Here is a 14548-nt window from a genome sequence, read left to right as displayed (position 1 = left end):
TGATCTCACAGATCACACTCCCTCACAGTAGATCTCCACAGATCTCACTCACACAACATAAGAAAGAAATGCAAGAAGCTCTCTTTACACAGCCCTTATAGCAAAGAGAAGGTATATTGAAGCTGGGAGGTGAATCACACTTGAAACAGAGAGAAAAACAGAGTTTTGAAAATTTACTCAGGAAACAGAAAAAGCTCTCTGGTTTTTCAAAGATCAAGGCAGGAATAAGCTTGATCCCAAGTCAAAGAAATGCACTTTCATCGGCTATGGTGAAGATGAGTTCGGCTACCGCATTTGGGACAACGAAAACAAGAAGGTGATCAGGAGCAGAGATGTGATATTCAACGAGAAGGTGATGTACAAGGACATGCACAAGACTGACGACTCAGAGAGCGAGTCCACATTTATAGATGCAGATGATGTCCCGAGTAACCTCTCGGAAGAACCCAATGCAGAGGGTCCTCAGCCAGAAGAGCCTGTTGGACAAGATGGTGCGCAGGAGCCCGACGCACCAGCTCCGATATTAAGAAGATCTTCTCGTCCTCCTGTACCCAACAGGAGATACATGAACTATCTGTTGTTGACAGATGGTGGGGAGCCTGAAAGCTTTGATGAAGCTTGTCAGTGTGGAGATGCGAGCAAGTGGGAGCTTGCAATGAAAGATGAGATGAAGTCTCTCATATCAAACCAGACGTGGGAACTAGCTGAGTTGCCCACGGGTAAGAAGGCACTCCACAACAAATGGGTGTACCGGGTGAAAGAGGAGCAGGATGGTTCCAGAAGATATAAAGCCCGGCTAGTTGTCAAAGGTTTCCAGCAGAAGGAAGGAATTGACTACACCGATATTTTCGCTCCCGTGGTGAAGCTAAATACTATCAGGACCGTGATGAGTATTGTAGCAATTGAAGATCTTCATCTCGAGCAGTTAGACGTGAAGACGGCGTTTCTTCACGGAGATCTAGAAGAGGAGATATACATGCACCAGCCAGAAGGTTTCTCAGAAGAAAAGAAGAAGAACCTGGTGTGCAGACTCAAGAGGAGCTTGTATGGCCTGAAACAAGCCCCAAGGCAGTGGTATAAGAAGTTTGACGGCTTCATGCACAAGGAAGGTTTCCAGAAGTGCAACGCCGACCACTGTTGCTACTTCAAAAGACATCAGTCCAGTTATATCATCCTACTGCTGTATGTTGATGATATGTTGGTTGCAGGAACATATATGAAAGATATCAAGAGTTTGAAGCAGCAACTGTCAAAGGAGTTTGACATGAAGGACTTGGGTCCAGCGAAGAAGATCCTTGGAATGCAAATCACGAGAGATAAGAAGAGAGGTCTCTTGCAGTTATCTCAGACGGAGTACATCAACCGTGTTTTGCAAAGATTCAACATGGGCGACGTCAAGCCTGTGAGCACACCCTTGGCTAGCCATTTTCGTCTGTCGAAGGATCAGTCTCCTCAGTCAGAAGAAGAGAAAGAGAGTATGGCTCAGGTTCCTTACGCCTCAGCCATCGGAAGTTTGATGTACGCAATGGTCTGTACAAGACCAGACATTGGCCATGCAGTGGGAGTGGTCAGCCGGTTCATGTCGAATCCAGGAAAAGCTCATTGGGAAGCGGTCAAGTGGATTCTGAGGTATCTGCGAGGCACCGCACAGAATTGTTTGCACTTTGGTAAGGGAGAGGTAGAAGTGCAAGGGTACATAGATGCAGACTTCGGTGGTGAAGTTGATCACCGAAGAAGCACTACCGGCTATGTATTCACCATTGGAACTACAGCTGTTAGCTGGATGTCACAGGTACAGAAGATCGTTACCCTATCCACTATAGAAGCTGAGTACGTTGCAGTGACTGAAGCCAGTAAAGAATGATATGGCTTCAGGGTTTGTTGACAGAGTTGGAATTCAAACAGGAGAAGAATGTCTTGCACAGTGATAGCCAGAGTGCGATACACTTGGCGAAGAATTCAGCATTTCATTCCAGAACGAAGCATATTGCGCTTCGATACCACTTCATCAGATCCCTGTTGGAAGATGACATGTTAAAACTGGAAAAGATTCCAGGAAGTAAGAATCTAGCAGATATGTTAACAAAGACGGTGACAGTTCAGAAACTGGAGTTGTGCGCAACTTCAGTTGGCCTTCATGCATAGATGATGAAGGCGGAGCCACACAGAAGAGGAGCTCGATGGGATAGCATGTTGGCGTCGGTTTGGTCTTTAAGTGGGAGATTGTTAGGTTGGGGGTGGATACCAATCTCCGACGGCGGAGGAGCTCCGACAAGCTCAGGGAAGTCGACGGCGAACCATCGCAGGCGAACGCGATCCTCGTTTGGAGCGAACGCGACCTTCGTTTGGGGCGAACGCGACCCTCGCGGCTAGAAATCCCAACCCTCGCGTCCAGCAGCTCGACGATCCTCGCGTCCAGAAGCTCGACGACCATCGCGTCCAAGCTCGACGACCCTCGCGTCCGAACACTCCGACCATCGCGTTTTGGAACTACGACGTCCGCGTCTCCGTCTCCCACCATCGCGTCCGAGCGGATCGCTGGCGACAGGCTGTCGCTAGCCTGTCAATGCTTCAGCTATAAAAGCCAACCCCAACCCTAGGGTTTTGCAGCTCCTTCTCTCCGACTTTTCTCTGAGTGGCGGCGGAAAACCCCAAAACGCAGCATCGTTCTTTCTCCCAAAAACGCAGCAGCGTTCTTTCTCCCAAATCGCAGCAGCGATTTTAATTCCCAGCCTTCAACAGTGGTTGAGGGGAATTTAAGAAGAGAGAGAAAAGTGAAGAGGGGGTTTTATTGTGGGTATTAACACTGTAGCTACAGTGTTCATTTGAGGAATCTCAGTTTAGAGATTTGCTCTAGATTTGTAATTTCTTGTTAGATTAAATAAGAAATTGACTGTGTGGTTCCCGAGGACGTAGGCAGTTGCCGAACCTCGTAAATCTTGTGTACTGTTCTCTATTCTGTGTTTCTGTTGCATTAGGGGTTTAGGCGTTAAATTCCCAACACAAGTTTGGCTGAATTGTACAGAGTTAGTTTCTGTTTGATTGTTTGATTTGGTGATATATGGATTGGGCTCCTTCTCTTTGAGCTACGAACGTGCCCTTATTGTACTATCCGTCCCACTCTGTTTGCTAGGATTGATATCGGCCTCTAACCATGTCAAAAGTTCAAGATCATGATAGGTCAAGAGGAGCCTCGAAAATCTTAATTCTTTCCTAACAAAGCAACATTCTATAAAGAGTCCTTGCGTTTAATTCTCCTCTACATGAATAAAGTATAGATATACAGCTTGCCGGCGTTAATACAACGTATTTTACTAGATTTATCCTTCAAAGAAGACAAACCAAGCATGTATGCAGTATTTCAAAAATGCAGAAACCATGAAAGTTAATTTGATATGAAGGTATCGTGGCGGATGGTCGTACCATTTGCTATATTGTTGAGAGTTTGATATATTATAATACTCATCACCATTGCATTTTTAAGATAAACTGCAGTTAGACTTTTCAAATGGAGAGGAGGAAGTTAGAAATCTTATTTGAACGGTAATGCCATTGTATTGTATCAGGAGTGTTAAGGGGCTGTTTGGATTAGTTTTCTTTTTTGGTAAAAGAGGGGAAAGCTGCCAAAAATGTCAGCTTTTTGGCAGCTTTCCCCCAAAATCTGCTTTTTAAGAGCTGATTTTGGGGGAAAGCTGCCAAAAAGCTGACATTTTTGACAGCTTTCCCCTCTTTTACCACCTAAAAAACATGAACCAAACAGCCCCTAAGTGAGTGGGTTTGGGTATTAAATAGGCGTGCCATAAATGAGCGGGTATGTTTTGCCAATTTACCTCATTTATGACTAATTTAACATTTTCTAAATGGGTGGGTTTTTGCCCGCCCATTTAATAAACGGGCCATCCATTTACCCATGAAACTATAGTAGCTTGTATATAATATTTTAGGGTATTTTTTGTAAATTTTTAGGGGGATTTTTGCAAACTATTAGGGTTGTAAACTTTTGGGTTTTTTGGCAAACTATTGAGGCTTTTTGCAAAGTTTTTGAGGGCTTTTTGCAAACATTTTTGGGGGCTTTTCGCAAACTTTTTAAATATTTTTTTGTAAACTTTTTAGGGGGGAGGGGGGGTTTACAACCTTTTGAGGGTTTTTTGTCCAAACTTTTTAGGAGTTTTTTTGCCCTAATAGAATCATTCGAGAAATAGAAACTAGAAATAGAATTCTTATTCAACAAATGAGTCAAAAGAATTCTATTGACAAATATACATATGATGTAATACATAATATATTAGGCTATGTGTAACATATATGTTTACGGTAAGGAACAAAAATGTAGAGTTTAATCCAAACTTCAAAAACTAAAACTAACAATTGTCACTCATGACCTGGTGCTAGGCTTGTGATAAAATACTAACAAGTACAACAATATATCACATGAAAACATGATACAAATCACATTGACATAAACTTTGCATTACCATTGCTTGATTTAAATTCATAAACAGTTTCAATTAACTTTGCTTCCGGATACAAAAAATGCTATCATAGTACAAATAGATTGTGATACATTTGCAAGTCATATAAAAGGAAAAAAAAATTAAACCAAGTAGTGTAATCAGTACTAATAGATTGCGATACACTACTCAGCAGCTTCCACAAAGTCACCTTGCAAAAAAGGATAATCAAATAAATTTAGGAGTCATTGATATATAAAGAAACAAAAGTAACTACAAAAATGACTTGCACACAACTAAGAAAAGATGCCAACAACTTAATAAAAGGGGACCTGGTTCAACCGAAATTGTTGCATCCTGTGTTCTGTAAATGCCACTGAATCTAGAAATCACCTATTCTTTGCTTGTTGCTTCTCAAGTGAAGTTTGGAATGGTATTATGGACTGGCTAAGGTTCAATTAGAGGTCATGTGACTGGAATTTTCTCCTGGACTGGTATAATATCAGGTTGAGAGGGAGTGTTTTCAAAAATAAAATCAAGAGAATGGCTTTGGCGGCTACTGTTTACAGTATTTGGAGGGAAAGGAATGTAAGAATTTTCACTCAAGTTAGCAAGGGTGCTGATCGACTGATTAAGGAAATCAAAATTGATATCCTGTCCAGCATCCTTAATAGTAAGCTCCTGGAAGAACACAAAGATCTGGTGTTGACACTATGAGCCCCTGTGGAATTAGGATCCTGTTTTTGTTGAGGTTTTGCTTTGATGTGGAGGCTTCAATCTAAGGTTGAAATGAGGAGTACAAGTTGTGTCTTGGCTTCTCTTTATTGCAGCTTCTGAGATTTTGAGCACTGGATGTGCACGTATAAACCTGTGCATGTTTTTTTTCCCTCAGTTTTGTTTTTTCATTGGGGGTTTTTTCTTCTCTTATTGAGGTTAATTCTTTGAGATGCTTTGTATATAGTTTCAGCTGTAATTTTTGTTAACTCACATATGTGAGGATATTCTTGATGTACAAAATTTTACATATTGGTGATGAATAAAGCTTTCATTTACCAAAAAAAAAAGGGGACCTGGTAGTCCAAGGCGAAGTTTTAATAAATCCTCAATATAAAGTAGTAAAATTGTTGTGCTATTGCAGTGCTATTGATCTACAACAGATTTAAAAGGTACACAAAACCATATATTGTCTTAACACAAGTACCCAACATAAGCATGGCTTCAGTTCCAATTGTTAGTGCTTTGCTATCTATTGGGAGTGGTTAGGCCTTGGTAATCTTAAAATTACTACTAATTGTTGGTAAAAGTGCTTTGCTATCTATTGGGAGTGGTTAGGCCTTGGTAATCTTAAAATTACTACTAATTGTTGGTAAAATTACTAATTCATATTCATGGATTCATATTGAACCATTCTAACTAGTAACTATGTTATTTCTTCTGTAGCCATGTCCAGAAACTCAAAAATAACCAAGTTTTTAAAGAATGTCAACTGGGTTTTATATATAATAAAATAAAATATATTTTATAAGAAAATGAAACAACCTTTAGGACTTTGAATCCAAGAGAGGAGGTATACATGACTATGAGCTGGAGAAGTTGCAATCTATGTTGTTTCATTCCTCCAAGGCGTGGATTCCCGAGAAATTGAAAAGGGGCTTGAATGATCAAATTCGAGCTGTAAATTTTAGGGGATTTAGGTTAAGTTTTATATAAAAAAATAAAATCTATTTCATAAGAAAAAGAAATAATCTTTAGGGCTTTTAATTCAAGAGAAAGGGATATAACAAATACAAATTTTGCTCACTTATTTCTCTCTATTGTGATTATGTATATTGTTAGAATTAGTATTTGGGTTATCGGGTCAGGGTCCATCAACCCATTAGCCTATTACCCATATGTAACCCTATATAAACTCATGGTGATGAATGGAACAAGTGGAACTCTGATTTTCTCACTTCAACATGGTATCAAAGCAAGGTTATCGGTGTTACTCGCGAACTCAAAAAGGTTATCGGTGTTATAATCCATCCACCAGGAGATATTTTGTGTCTGCAGATGTAACCTTTTTTGAGTCAGTTCCATACTTCTCCTTGACTGGTTCACCCCCCAACTGTCAATCCATCTGTGCCTCCTCTGTCTATTGCTCCTACTACTGTTCCATTACTTGCTTCCGTTCCTTCTGCTGATGGGTCTTCTCCAGGACTACAAAATACCTCCACTGTGCCATCTGCACCACCACCACTACTGACGTATTGTCGTCGTCCAAAAGTTTCTGACCCTCTCTCTGCTCCAGCCGAACAATTATCTCCCGTTAAAGGTCTGTCTCCTTCTAATATTTGTATTTCCTCTGATCTGGATATTCTAATTGCTTATCAGAAAGGTAAACGGTCTTGTACTAATCATCCTATATTTGATTTCATTTCTTATGACCGTCTTACTCCCACTTCTCGTTAGTTTGCTTTGTCCTTATCCTCTATATCTCTACCCAGGTCATATGAGGAGGCCGTGTTAGTTCCTGCTTGGAAATATGTCATGGATGAGGAAATAGATGCCCTTGTTTCTAGAAGGACTTGGGATCTTGTATCTAATCCTACGGGCGCTACTGTCGTTGGCTGTCGGTGGGTTTATACCTTGAAGTATCGAACAGATGGTTCGATTGATCGTTATATAGCTCGTCTTGTTGCGAAGGGATATACTCAAACCTATGGGGTCGACTATCTTGAGACATTCTCTCCCGTAGCCCGTCTCAATTCCATTCGCCTACTTTTTTCTATGGCCGTTAATCTGAACTGGACAATATTTCAGCTGGATGTTAAAATTGCCTTTTTGTATGGTGACTTGCAGGAGAAAGTCTATATGGAGCAACCTCCAGGGCATGTTGCTCAGGGGGAGAATACTGTCTGCAAGCTTAAAAAAGCGATTATGGTCTCAAACAGAGTCCACGGGCATGGTTTGAGAAATTTAGTACTGCTATATCTGGTGTCGGTTTCAAACGATGTCAATCTGATCACTCCGTCTTTATCTGACACACTACAACTGGTCTGGTGATTCTGACAGTATATGTTGATGACATCCTGCTAACTGGGAGTGACCTTGCTGCCTTAGCTAAGACTAAAGAGTACCTTTCACGTCACTTTGTGATCAAAGATATGGGAAAACCCAAATACTTTCTTAGAATTGAGATTGCATATCAAAAGGACTGTTTGCTTCTATCTCAAAGGAAATATGAATTGGACTTATTAGAAGAAATGAGTTTTTTAGGGTGTAAGCTAGCAAACACTCCCATGGAGATGAATGTGGATTTGTGGCGTGATAATAGTCCTATCCTAGATAATGCAGGCCGATATAGGAGATTAATTGGTAAGTTGATCTATCTTACTGTGACTAGACCTAATATTACATTTGTAGTGGGAGTATTGAGCAGGTTTATGCATAAACCTAGAGAGGTTCATTGGACTGCTGCTCTGAGGATTTTAGCTTATGTCAAAAGCTGTCCTGAAAAAGGATTATTGTATAAGAAGCATGGACATTTACACATCTTTACCTTTTCTGATGCTGGGTATGCGGGAGACATAGGAGATAGGAAGTCTACTTCTGGATTTTTCACATTTATTGGAGGAAATCTTGTTACTTGGAGGAGCAAGAAACAAGATGTTATTTCTCGATCTAGTGCAGAGGCAGAATACAGGGCTATGACTCACACTACATGTGAGATGATATGGTTGCAGAAGTTGTTGACAGAGCTTGGTTTTACTCAGCCTGGTCCTATACCTATGCATTGTGATAACCAGTCCGCTATCTATATTGCAAAGAATCCAGTATTTCATAAGAGAACTAAGCACATTGAAGTTGATTGTAATTTTGTTAGAGATGCTTGGGAAAAGAAAGTGATCTCCCTTCAGTTCACTCCATCTTCAGAACAGTTAGCTGACATTCTCACTAAAGCTACATCTCCTAAGGTGTTTTCTATTTTATGTAACAAGCTGGACGTAGTTGATATATATGCTCCAGCTTGAGGGGGAGTGTTAGAATTAGTATTTGGGTTATCGGGTCAGGGCCCATTAATCCATTAGCCTATTTCCCATATGTAACCCTATATAAATTCATGTTGATGAATGGAACAAGTGGAACTCTGATTTTCTCACTTCAACATATTTGTTTAATCCCTTCTTAGATAAGCATAATCTAGAGCAGCCAAGTATATCATTTTATATTTTCAGTCATTTTTGGCAAGCCTATATTTCCCTAAAGCAAGTATTAACATAAAAAGGAACTCACTACCTTGGTAAGAGGAAATGAAGACAGAGAACAAAATTTTAACCCTTTACATTATCATATAGAGTTTCATTACAAACAAATGAACTATAAGATTCAGCCTAAATTACAAACAATCAGTAATATACATTTACAAACATGCAAGTAGTCTAAAATTAATTTACATGCAAAGATAGGAACATAAACAAAGATGAACAAACAAAGACAGACTAATGACTGTACCATTTACAAGCTTGGTTAAAAGTACAGATCTCACACATTTGCAAAATTAACCTCAGATTTCCAAACCAAAAAATAAAAATAAAAAATAAAATTTGACAGATCATAAAATGAATGCCACATTTAAAATGAAATCTATGATCCAGTTATCTTAAGCTATAGACTTGCCTGCCTCAACTCATTTATAAGTTTCCAGTTTTAGTACGATACAACAGTAACGCAAGCCTGTTGGGCAGACTTCTGAGAAATACTCATTATCTTCTCTGGCAAGGCATAGTCAGGATAAATTTGTGGGTGTTTCCATAAGCTCTCAACCTATATATAAAATCAAGACTCATTATGCAGAAGCCTGGGCTTAGAGGTTTGGGAAATTCTTTTGATTATCTTAAAGATATGGATGATAATCCCTCTACAGTGGACAGGGGGGTTTTGCAAGTTTATGAATCTTTCTTTTTGGAATATTAGAGGACTAAATAAGTCTTCTAAGCAGCATCTTGTCAAGCTTCATATGCAACAGAATTCTATTTCTTTTATGGCTCTCTTTGAAATAAAAATCAAGACTAGTAAGCTCCCTATTGTAACTAGGAAAATTGCTAACACATGGAAGTGGTATTCAAATGATCTTAACTCTAGCAAAGCTAGAATTCTTCTTCTTTGGGATCCTAATAGTCTGGAAGTTCAAATTGACAGTCAATCATCTCAACATATCACTTGTATGGTTAGATCTTTTGATGGCAGGATTGATTATCTTATAACTTCAATTTATGGTCATAATCATCTGGAAAATAGAAGAGACCTTTGGCAGGAGCTAAAACAAGTCAGGTTATCTGCTGGAAATAAGCCTTGGATTCTTTATGGTGACTTTAATACTATTACTGGTAGTGATGATAAACTGGGTGGTGCAGTGGTAATTGAGGCTGAAACTATGGATTTCAGGGATTTCATTGATGATTGCCAACTATCTCACATGAAAACAGAAGGCTGTCATTTTACTTGGAATAACAGGTAAGAAGCAAACTCAAGAGTTTGGAGTAGGTTGGACAGAGCCTTGGTAAATGATGCTTGGTTAAATCTTTATAATTCCAGTCATGTGGAATTTTTACAACCTAATTGTTTAGATCATTCTCCAGCTTTGGTTTCAGTTTATGATGATTGTGTTCAAGGTAAAAAGCCTTTGAAATTTTTCAAGATGTGGATTAAGCATGAAGATTACATTCCCACTGTCTCTTCTATCTGGAAAACATCTATTACTGGCTGTAAGATGTTCTCTGTTGCTAGCAAACTGAAACTTCTGAAGGTTGCTCTGAAAGACCTCAACAGGAAAAATTTTCATAATATAAGTGAACAAGTAAATAGGGCAAAGATAAATTTGTACAAAACTCAAAGCAATCTACAAGATGATCCTCTCAATTTAGTTTGCACAGGAGAAAGAATGCATAGTCACTTATAACAGATTGTTGGAGTGTGAATTGTCTTTCTATCATCAAAAATCAAGGATACAATGGATAGTACAAGGTGACAGAAGTACAAGTTACTTTCATTCTTCAATCAAAGCTAAGAGGCATCTCAATAGAGTAAATCTACTGTATAATGGTGCTGGTGACAAGATTACTGATGGTGAGGGAATCATTCAAGAAATTATCTCTTTTTATAAGAGTCTTATGGGATCAAAAACTGTTACCTCAAAGCCTGACTATAATGTCATTAGCAAAGTGGTCTGTTTAAATGAAGCTCAAGCAATTGCACTCTCCTCTGCTGTGACTAGGGATGAAATCAAAAAAGCTGTTTTTTCCATGGATGATAATAAAGCTCCAGGTCCTGATGGATTTAATATGTCCTTTTACAAGTCTGCATGGAGTATTATAGGTGATGAAGTTTCACAGGCAATTCTGGATTTTTTCAGAACTGGGAAGCTCCTTGGTATGATAAACTCAACTTCCTTATCTTTAATTCCTAAAGTGAAATGTCCAAAGACCCCTTCTGATTTCAGACCTATTGCTTGTTGTAACTGCCTATATAAGATCATTTCAAAAATTCTAGCTAACAGAATTAAGATAGTGATGGGTTTTTTGATAAATGAGGCCCAAAGCGCCTTTGTTAAAGGAAGGCAAATATCAAGTTATATCTTGATGGCTCATGAGATTGTGAGGAGCTATGGCAGGAAACACAATTCACCCAGGATCATGATGAGTATAGATATCAAGAAGGCTTTCGATACTATAAGTTGGGATTTTCTTAGAGATATGCTTACTGGACTGGGGTTTCCTGACACCTTTACAAATTGGATCATGGTGTGCATTACATCCCCAAAATACTCTATTTCTTTAAATGGCACACTACATGGATATTTCAAAGGAGAAAGGGGTTTGAGACAAGGTGATCCTATCTCTCCCTATTTGTTTACACTGGGTATGGAGTTCCTGTCAAGAAAATTAGACATGCTTAAAGAGGATAGATCTTTTAAATTTCATCCTAGGTGTAGGGAGCTAAAAATCACTCATCTAATATTTGCGGATGATCTCCTCCTCCTTTCAAAGGGTGACATTCATTCTGTTAAGCTTCTTTACAATTGCTTCAAAGAGTTTAGTGAAGTATCAGGACTGGTAGCAAATCCAAAAAAATGTAAGATCTTTTACAGTGGTGTTGATGAACATGCCAAAGGTTTGATTAGGAATCTTCTGAACTTCACAGAGGGTACACTGCCCATAAACTACCTGGGGGTTCCTTTGATATCCAAAAGATTATCATATGCTGATTGTTCTCCTCTTTTAAACAGAATCTCTGATCAGTTACAAGCTTGTTTGAAAAACAAAGCTCTGTCTTTTGCTGGCAGATTACAAATTATTAAGAGTGCTATACTTGGCATCCAGATATATTGGACTTCAAATTATATTCTACCTGTTAGAGTATTGCAGAAGATTGATCAAATGTGCAGAAACTTTCTATGGGGCAAAACAGACCAAAAGCATAAAATTCCTCTTGTTTCTTGGGAAAAAGCCTGTTTGAGTAAAAAGCATGGGGGTCTTGGCATCTACTCTGCAACAAATTAGAATATGGCAACTATGCTGAGATTAATGTGGCATATCCATGTCAATAAGGAGAGTCTGTGGATCAAATGGATACACAATGCATACTTAAGAAATGATGATATATGGCATGTTCAGGCTAAAAACTGGGACTCATGGATATGGAAGAAAATTCTGAAAGTCAGAGATAAAGCTGTTAACTTTTGTGGAGGTGTAAATAACTTGTTGCTGCTCATCCAATCTTGCTCAGACAATTCTAGAATCTAGATTTCAGCATTGTACAATGTTCTCTCCCCTAATTCTTCAGTTGTGCCATGGCATAGAACAATTTGGGAGACTACAAACTTCCCTAGTCACTCTTTTATCTGTTGGTTAGCAATCCAAGATAGGTTACTCACTATTGACAGACTGATTAAGAGGGGATTAATGAACACTAACAATTGTTGTCTGTGTACTGGTTCTGAAAACAGAAACCATCTTTTCTTTGAGTGCTGCTATTCAAGAGAAGTGTGGCTTAAAATTATGGGTTGGCTCAGATTCAAATGGCAGTCCTGTAATTGGAATCAGCTTGTGATTTGGTACAGTGAGAGACTGAAGGGGGATGGTTTCAATCAAAGGATTAAAAGGATGGCTTTAACTACAACAATTTATAGTATATGGAGAGAGAGGAATTTCAGGATTTTCAAGCAGAAAGCAAGGTCAGCTGATCAGCTTTCTAAAGATATCAAACTTTGCATTTACTCTTTTGTTCTCAATGGATCATTCAAGGCAGAAGACAGAGAATTGATCATTTCACTATGACAGTCACTGAGGAGAGCAATTAGCAGGTTTTCAGCTGCTGTTAGTTGCTGAGATTTCTATATGGAGTGTTTTTTTTTTTTTTTGATTGAGTTCTATTTCCTTTGAACTCTTGATGTCAGTTTAGATATCTCATACATATGATGAGATTCATGATGTACATTCATTTTTACATTTGGTGATGAATAAAAATCTTTCATTTACCAAAAAAAAAAAAAAAAAACAGTAACGCAAGCTTGTATATGGAGTTTGGGTGTTAATTCTGAAACGCCATTTTGTTGTTGGGCTTCAAGACTCGATGCAGTTTATGGGCCATTGGGCTTAAGCACAACTCTACGAATTGCTCAAGTGTTACAGAACTTATCTATGCCAACGAAATCATGAACATATATAAATATAGGATAAAGGATGATATTGCGGCATATAAAGATTTAAAAAAAAATCAAACATACAAATTCTTTATGTTACGCCAGTCAAATAATTTTTTTCTGTATTGTAAAAATAATAATAAATATAAGACATTTATGAATATATTATTATACACTCACAAATAAATTCATAGTCCATACTAGAAAACTAATTATACTATCAATACAAATCATATTAAAAAAACAAAACCAATCAGCATGTATTTATACATGTTCCAGAATTCTCTCGTAAAAAAGTCACTATTGGCGATGGGTCATCAGAGATGAGAGACAAAGCATTGGCGACAGAACAATAACCCATCGCCAACGTTTGGCGTCACAACAACAGTACATCCAGAGAGAACATAATCTAAAGAGCCTTTAAGGTTCATCGCTCTTTTCTAAAAAGTAGGGTTGAAAACAAATCGAATCTGATTGATTATCTTTACATTCAAATTCAAATTGGAATTCTATTTGCGCTGTCGTCGAATCTGTGTTGAATAGGTAGAAGTGTTCAAATTCAATTTGATTAATTAAATAAATATTTGATAAATATTAATGAATACTTACTAGCACACTTGATTGAGGCATTTGGCTTTTTGGCTTGAGGTCATGGGTTTGAATCCCATGTTGATAATTTATTTGTTTTATTTTATTTTTTCATTTTGCATAACTACATGATGATGTTAGAACTCAAGAATTGATTCAAAGGAATACTGGAAGGGGTTTATTTATTGATAGCAAACGAAGGCTATATATAGCCAGTACAAAATAACTAAGAAAGTAAATAGCTAACCACATCTAACAACCCTATAATGTGGTGATACGAATCAAAACAGTAAACAAACTGATAATAACAAATAACGACTAATTAAACAAACTGATAATAACAAATAACAACTAATTCTATCATTCCCTCCCTTAAACTAATGCATCTTAGCTTTCTTCTGTAACTTCAGTCACTCCCAGCATGTTGCGAAGCTTCTCAAACTGCTCTAACTTCAATGGCTTCGTCATAATATCTGCAATTTGTTCCTGAGTGTTACAGTAGCTTAGTTTGATGACTCCATCATTCACCAGGTCTCTAAGAAAGTGAAATCGTACATCAATATGCTTGCTCTTGCCATGGAACACCGGATTCTTTGATAACTGTATGGTAGAGCTGTTATCACACATAATCATTGTACTCGTCTTCTCTTCAATTCCAAGCTTCTCCAAGATCCTTCTGAGCCAAACACACTGACAGCTACACACCGCTGCAGCTATATACTCTGCCTCCGTAGTAGAGAGAGCAACAACAGGTTGCTTCTTTGATGACCACGAAACAGCTCCAGCTCCCAACATAAATACAGATCCAGATGTACTTCTTCGATCA

General features: G+C 38.3%; 1 protein-coding gene across 1 annotated transcript; it reads left to right on the top strand.

The window, feature by feature from the left end:
• Nucleotides 11996–12769, top strand: LOC109834745. The gene is made up of 2 exons (XM_020402766.1): nt 11996–12179; nt 12276–12769. Exons 1-2 carry the CDS (start codon nt 11996–11998, stop codon nt 12767–12769), a joined length of 678 nt encoding a protein of 225 aa, XP_020258355.1.

Source organism: Asparagus officinalis, chromosome 3 (genome assembly GCF_001876935.1).
Source record: "Asparagus officinalis chromosome 3, Aspof.V1, whole genome shotgun sequence".
Taxonomy (NCBI): domain Eukaryota; kingdom Viridiplantae; phylum Streptophyta; class Magnoliopsida; order Asparagales; family Asparagaceae; genus Asparagus; species Asparagus officinalis.
This window is presented reverse-complemented; position numbering and strand designations above follow the sequence as displayed.

Coding starts and splice junctions, on each gene's coding strand:
- LOC109834745 (XM_020402766.1), top strand. CDS start 11,996: ATGGCAACTATGCTGAGATTAATGTGGCATATCCATGTCAATAAGGAG. Junction 12,180..12,275: donor AGCTGTTAACTTTTGTGGAG/GTGTAAATAACT, acceptor CTAATTCTTCAG/TTGTGCCATGGCATAGAACA.